We start from the raw sequence: 7,094 nt of genomic DNA, 5'->3' as shown, positions 1-7,094 counted from the left end.
ATGGGAAAGCTTACACTTATTGCAGGTAATATGCTGAAATAATACTTGGAATACTAGTGTGTTTTATTCATTCTTTTCTATTTGTCATTTACATGATATCATTGCATATTTTAGGACTGGGCTTGGTGCTCTGCCATGTTGGTGAGTCATTGAGTATCTGTTGCATCAAATAAATTTAAATGAACTACTAATAAGTAATATGTTCAAATCAGAAAGATGACTGTAACTCAAAATGTCTTGTCTAAGAGTTTCTTTGTGTATCCATATCCAGCCGTCTCCATGGACATGGGTTGCTACTTCACCAACTGGTCTCAGTACAGACCTGGAATTGGAAAGTATACGCCTGCAAATGTCGACCCTTTCCTTTGCACACACCTTCTCTATGCTTTTGCAATGATCAACTATGCCAACGAGCTGGTCACCTACGAGTGGAACGATGAGGTTCTCTACAAGGCCTTCAATGAACTCAAGAACAAGTATGTATTAGTTACAATATGATGTTTGGCATTTCATTTTCTCAAAATGTTTTTTTTTTTTTTTTTTTTTGTGAGACTGTGAAGTAATTTGCTCAATGAATACCAAAATGCAATTATACACGCCAGCCTAAAATTTCTATATATCTTAAAATCCTAAAATTGATCAATTATCCTCACAGAAACCCCCATCTCAAAACTCTGCTGGCTATTGGTGGATGGAACTTTGGTTCTTCACAGTAAGTAATCAGAAAAAAAAATGTTTCAGGTTAAGTTTTATTTTAAAATGAGATGCAAAAACATTTAAGATTGTTTATCAAATCCATCGCAGGTTCTCCATCATGGTGTCCACTGCTGCAAACCGTCAGAAGTTTATCCAGTCCTCCATCAATTTCCTGAGAACTTATGGATTTGATGGTTTGGACTTGGACTGGGAATACCCTGGAGCAAGAGGAAGTCCACCTGAAGACAAACATAGATTCACACTGCTATGCAAGGTGGGTAATACAGTGTCTTTAGACAGTAGTGTGGTTCAGCTCAAATCAGTTCAATGTTGAATCATTTTACTTATTATGTATCTATGTTTTTCCTTGCAGGAACTTATTGAGGCCTATGAGGCTGAGGGCAAAGCTACTGGCAGACCCAGACTGTTGCTGAGTGCTGCTGTAGCAGCTGGCAAAGGGACAATTGATGGAGGATATGAGATTGCTGAGATTGCCAAGTAAGTGTGACAAAACTGAATCATATCATTACAAATTAGCAGAACATTAAGGTAAAAAATATTCAGTAGCATGAGACTGAGGTTTAGAACCCTTTTGATTTATGTAATTCTTTTTTCCCAGGTCCTTGGACTTCATAAATGTGATGACTTACGACTTCCATGGAACTTGGGAGAGCTTCACAGGACACAACAGTCCCCTGTACACAGGCTCAAAGGATGAGGGAGAATTGATCCACTTCAATGTGGTAAGAATTGATTTACTGTAACTTGAGATTTTCAAACCTCCCAAATTAATCGATTTTAAAATGATAACTCTCCTCCTCATTCAGGATTCTGCTATGCGCTATTGGAGGGACAACGGTACCCCTGTGGAGAAACTCAGAATGGGTTTTGCCACATACGGTCGCACTTTCCGTCTGTCATCTGCAGATACTGGTGTTGGAGCCCCAGCTAGTGGACCTGCTGCAGCTGGAACCTACACTCGCGAGGCTGGATTCTGGTCTTACTATGAGGTGAGAGCTTTGGAAAAGTCATTTTGTCCAAAAGTGTCTTTTCAATAGTCTCAATATCTAATAGCCAATATCTGTATAGATCTGTGGATTCCTAGCGGGAACAACCCTCCAGTGGATTGAGGATCAGCAGGTGCCTTATGCCACAAAGAACAACGAGTGGGTTGGATTTGACACCAAAGAGAGCTACGAAACTAAGGTAATTTTGAGACTTTACTGTAGTTGGGTTACACTGTCAACATTTGTCAGAGACTGACCTGCAACTCACTTCTTTTCTTTCATTTTCAGGTCCGTTATCTGAAAGATCAGAACTTTGGTGGAGCCTTCGTCTGGGCTCTTGATCTGGATGACTTTGCTGGACAGTTCTGTAATCAGGGGAACTATCCTCTCATGGGCCATCTGCGCAATCTTCTGGATATCGGTTAGTCACTATAATCACTAGATGGTGCTGTTCGAATCAAACTGTTAATGTAGTTTGTGGTAAAATTCAAAATGACTGACAAGTAGTCCTATTATGGCTTACATTGGTGAAATTGTCAACGTTGTACTCTTTAGTTTAGTTACTTTATAGACCAGTCAGATTTTTTTGGAAATTTTTTTGGATTCTTAGCACTTTTTATTCTCTTTAGAACCAGTCAAACTTAGATTATAAAATGGCAATAACACCAACTAAGTTGGGTTTCAATACAGCACTGCTGAAGCGTTAAATATTATTTTGTAAGTGGAAATAGGTCTACTAACTCCACCCAGCAACGTGTAGGGCTATACAACATTATGAAAGACAGCTATTAAATAACAGCTCCAGTAGTGTAGATAGTAAAGCACACAACAATTACTTTTTGACATGATTGATCCAAGTTCAAATCTGCCTTTTACCAAACTCATTCTTCTCCCTTTTCACAACACATATTATATCAGAAAGGCATACAGGAAATAATCGAAAGGTGAAAAATACAGTGCCACATGGGTGTTTAACAGGTAGGATTAGGGGTAGGTGCAAGAAAAGCTTTATTGCCCTATTTAATAACTTAAAAAATGATGATTTACACTAAATTCATCATTATTGCATAATGTTTTAATAATGTACTACAATACTGAGGTGCATATATCTACCACCTAGTAGTATAATTAGCATAACTACTATGTATTACAAAGAACCCATTGCTATTTGCAAAGTGCAATATTATATGCAAAAGAAAAGCCAAAATCTACCTAACTAATGCTAACATGCCTTTACTTCTTTTTTCTCAGAATTGCCTCCTTTACCTCCAACCACCACCCTCAAACCTGGACAAACAACCACAACAACTACCACAACTACCACCACCACCACTCATGCTCCAGGATCAGGATTCTGTAATGGAAAAGCCGATGGACTCTATGCTAACCCTGATGATCCTCAAAAATTCTACAACTGTGCAGGAGGCCGTACTTTCGTAGACACCTGTGCTCCAGGTACTGTGTTTGATGACAGCTGTAAGTGCTGTAACTGGCCCAAACGCAGCCACTGATGTGAAAACAGCAGAAGATGACACTGTAAATTTGCTTAAGCTCAAGAATCAAAACTAAACATCTATGACTACAACTATTTCATGTAAAGGAAATTAGTGTGGACTGATCATGATTTGAATTGTAATTGTTTTTCCATTCAAATGTATTTTAAAAGTGTAAAATACGTGTTTTTTACTAACTCCCCTGTGAATTTATTTATTATGTAATTGCTGTTAGCACAACTGCTGAAAAAGCTCATATTAATAAACAACATGCAACTATCATTAAAAATGATTCTGGTTGTATTTTATTACATCATCTTGCATTTGAAACAAAATGAGATCATCAAAATAACATACCATTTGATTGTTCAGTTAGTGTTCTGTGATAGATGTTTTATCATCACTGTCATTATGTAATAGACAAACAACCAAAATAAATAGTTTGTCGCAAGATTCTGCAGATCTTCATATAAGAGAATTAAAATGCCAAATCTTGGCTAACTTATGACTGTTCATATGCTAATTATCTTTATATGTGACTCTTGACCACAAAACCAGTCATAAGTAGCACAGGTATTTGTAGCAATAGCTAACAATACTTTGTATGGGTCAAAATGATTGATTTTTCTTTTATGCCAAAAATCATTAAGATATTAAGTAAAGATCATGTTCCATAAAGATTTTTGTAAATTTCCTACAGTAAATGTATCATAACTTAATTTTTGATTTATATGCATTGTTAAAGGTGCCATAGAGTGGAAAACTGTATGGCATAGTTAAATAATAACAGTTCAGTACATGGACATGACATACTATGAGTCTCAAACACCACCATTTCCTCCTCCTTAAAATCTGGTGTTTGCAAAAAACCACTGAAAAATAGGTAAATTCCACCATAACACTGACTATTATGCAATAGCCCTGGGATCGTTAATAGTTACGCCCCCAACATTTGCATAGACCAATCATCATTAACTTCAGTACATCAGAAAAATAAGGCAAGGCACTGACGGGACGTGGTTAGCTTAGTCTCGCGTAGCCAGACCTTCAGACTGACGGCTGAAGGTCTGGAATTCATGGCAGCTTTAATTGGCCAAGGCCCACCCATAAGGCCGTTTGAATGACATGTCAAACAACCAATCACAGTTCGTTTCGTTCAGCGTCACGTTTCGGGGTGTAGAAATGCCCCCACAACAACAGACTGGCGTGCAACAAGTCAGTCATTGAAATAACCAGCATTGAAAGTTAACGAAGAAGAGGGAGAACAAGCAGTAAGTCAGTAATTTGTTCGCGAACGTCGCAAATGTGTATAACAACAACGGCGTCTGCATAAGCACCTTTTAGCAAAACGCGAGTAAATCAGTCTGCGCTTTGTTTCCCGACGGACCGAAAATAAACGCGACACTCGTGTCTTCCGGATATCCGATCAAATTCAACTAATCAGATCACGACTTCGACATTCCTGAAGTGTTTCCAGTTAAGTGTACCATATGCATCAGACGTTTAGCCAACGTTCCGTGGGCGTGACGTCTGAGGCTGAGACTATGGTTAGCTTAATGCTAGCGGTAGCCTGATACATTGCAGTACATAAGATTTCACTTACCACATAAAAGGAGAGATGACTGCGCTGATGATGGCGAATGATTTACAGATCCTGAGTATCACTAACAAGCATCTAAACTTGTGTGGTAACTACTTGTGTCGCTGCAGTATAACTCACAGAGCACATGCGATCACAATAGTGAAAGTAAAATGTCACAGATTCAAAACGACAGATTCAACAAACCGTATATTAAAAGCGGCTAGAGCTCCGTAATTAAATATATATTTCCTCCATGTGTAAGCTATTGAAATGAGCAGCTATGTGAAACAGCCAATCAGAGCTCATCATTAATATTCACGAACCTTCCAAATAAGGCAATAACAGACCATTTCATTCTAGGGACAAATCCTAGGGTTGTAAATGGACCTGTAAAACCGTTTCTAGAGAATTTTCGTCCTTTCCTATGCCATATACCTTCTATGTAGACATCAGAGTACAATTTAAAATGTATGTAATTGTATCAATCCATTCTATGGCACCTTTAAGAACTTCATTTGGACAAGATTTTCAAATAGTTGTATCTCAGCCAAATATTGTCCTATCCTGAAAACATACATCAATAGAAAGCTTATTTATTCAGATTTCAGATTGTGTATAAATCTCAAAATCAATTTTTTTTTTTCCTTATGACTTGTTTTGTGGTCCAGTGTCACAAATTACCTTTCTGCTGAATACTTGTATTTATAACATACTGGCAGGTATTTTAAGTAACAGTCTGGTAACAATAACAGTGCATGATTAGATTACGTGAAGCTACAGCAGAAGTTCAAGTCAAGTTAATCAAGTTAAATCACAAACTAAAAATAGAAACACAAGAGATATCGCTCGTTTATTGATTCAAATGTGGGACGTGAACTTGAGCTGTACTGCATAGATAGTAGGCAGTTGTCATGAAACACTATCATTATGTTTTTCATTTGGCTATTGGAGAAAATTGGAATGCAAAAAATGTCTCTTTCTGAGAACCCTGGAAATGTGGTAAGAGTCTATGACAAACAGTCATACTTCAAGCATTAAAAAACACATCACAAGTACTGAACAGCACTAAAGTATTAGTTCACTTCCAGAGTAAAAATTTCCTGATAATTTACTCGAAAAGAAATTAAGGTTTTTGAGGAAAACATTTCAGGATTTTTCTAAAATAGTGGAAATCAATGGGGCTCATTGGGTTTAATGTCCAAATTGCAGTTTCAAAGCAGGTTCAAATGGCTCTACATGATCCCAGCTGAGGAATAAGGGTCTTATCAAGCAAAACGACCGTTTATTCTCTAAAAAAAAAAACGATATATGTTTTAACCACAAATGATCATCTTGCACTAGCTCGACCTCACACATTATGTAGGCGGAAGTACCAAACCAGTGTTAAAGTTCATGTTTAAGCACATTTAAAAACGTTAAAAAAAGTGTTGTACCAAAGTGCTGTACAATTGTAAACACTATTAAGCAATGTAAAAAGCAACTAGTCATAAGATAAAGATAAATTATACAGATAAACCATAAACAACTAAGAAACCCCTATATTCTCATCAACACCATAGGCAAAAGAGAATAAATGAGTCTTCAGTCTAGATTTAGTGTCCAAAGTAGGCAAGGATCTCGCAGCAACTAAAAGTGCATTCCACCGTTTAGAAGTCACTATTGCAAAGGCTCGGTCACCCTTAGTCTTTAAGGAACAGAAAGAGGCAGGTGGTTACATGAAGGGAGAGATCTTGAGACGCAATATCCTTTAAGGAGATCAGCGATAGGAATAAGGCCTATACTGTGGTGCTAGTCCATGCAGAGCTAAAATCAAAAACAGCAAAACCTTAAAATCAACTCTGTATCTATATCTATATCTATCTAAGTGTTTACAAAGCGAAGGTATAAAATTATAAATTAGCCTGCCACGTCATAAAGATTGACTCTTCTGATAATGTTGTACAAGGACATAGATTTCTTTATTCTTATATTACACAGCTGAGCTGATAAACCATCAGCAGATATCCGGGTAACCTGATTTGGCACAAGATAAATGCGTATTTACAGTGTATTATCACTGTAAAAGGCGATGTACTGTTAACTTAATAAAATATGTTCAACTTATTTGTTTCTGCTCCGTTGACATTACTCAGTCTGAGTTTTTATTACTTTCTGTTATGTACCTGTTATGCAAAGTATTGCAATTAAGTTCACTGAACTTAATTATTTGTGTTCAATGAATATGTTGAAAATTTGGCTTCTTTGCGCATGCGCTATGGAGAATAACAGCAGATACATGCGAAAAGAGCACAAGCAGGAGCGCTTGTATTTTCAAAG

At 37.2% G+C, this 7,094-nt stretch overlaps 1 protein-coding gene across 1 annotated transcript; it reads left to right on the top strand.

The window, feature by feature from the left end:
* LOC141293457 (acidic mammalian chitinase-like) lies at positions 1–3,214 on the top strand. The gene is made up of 11 exons (XM_073825497.1): positions 1–25; positions 115–141; positions 272–476; positions 656–712; positions 805–970; positions 1,070–1,194; positions 1,316–1,439; positions 1,524–1,706; positions 1,786–1,902; positions 1,992–2,124; positions 2,955–3,214. Exons 1-11 carry the CDS (start codon positions 1–3, stop codon positions 3,212–3,214), a joined length of 1,422 nt encoding a protein of 473 aa, XP_073681598.1.
* Positions 3,215–7,094: the final 3,880 nt, after the last annotated feature.

This window comes from Garra rufa, chromosome 20 (assembly GCF_049309525.1).
Source record: "Garra rufa chromosome 20, GarRuf1.0, whole genome shotgun sequence".
Classification (NCBI taxonomy): domain Eukaryota; kingdom Metazoa; phylum Chordata; class Actinopteri; order Cypriniformes; family Cyprinidae; genus Garra; species Garra rufa.
Note: the sequence above shows the minus strand (reverse complement) of the source record. Positions and strands in the feature narration are given on the sequence as shown.

Bases quoted from the DNA above. Each gene is read 5' to 3' on its own strand.
- LOC141293457 (XM_073825497.1), top strand. From the start codon at position 1: ATGGGAAAGCTTACACTTATTGCAG. The intron at 142-271 runs GTGAGTCATTGA...ATCCATATCCAG, and splicing joins CTTGGTGCTCTGCCATGTTG to CCGTCTCCATGGACATGGGT. The intron at 1,195-1,315 runs GTAAGTGTGACA...CTTTTTTCCCAG, and splicing joins GAGATTGCTGAGATTGCCAA to GTCCTTGGACTTCATAAATG.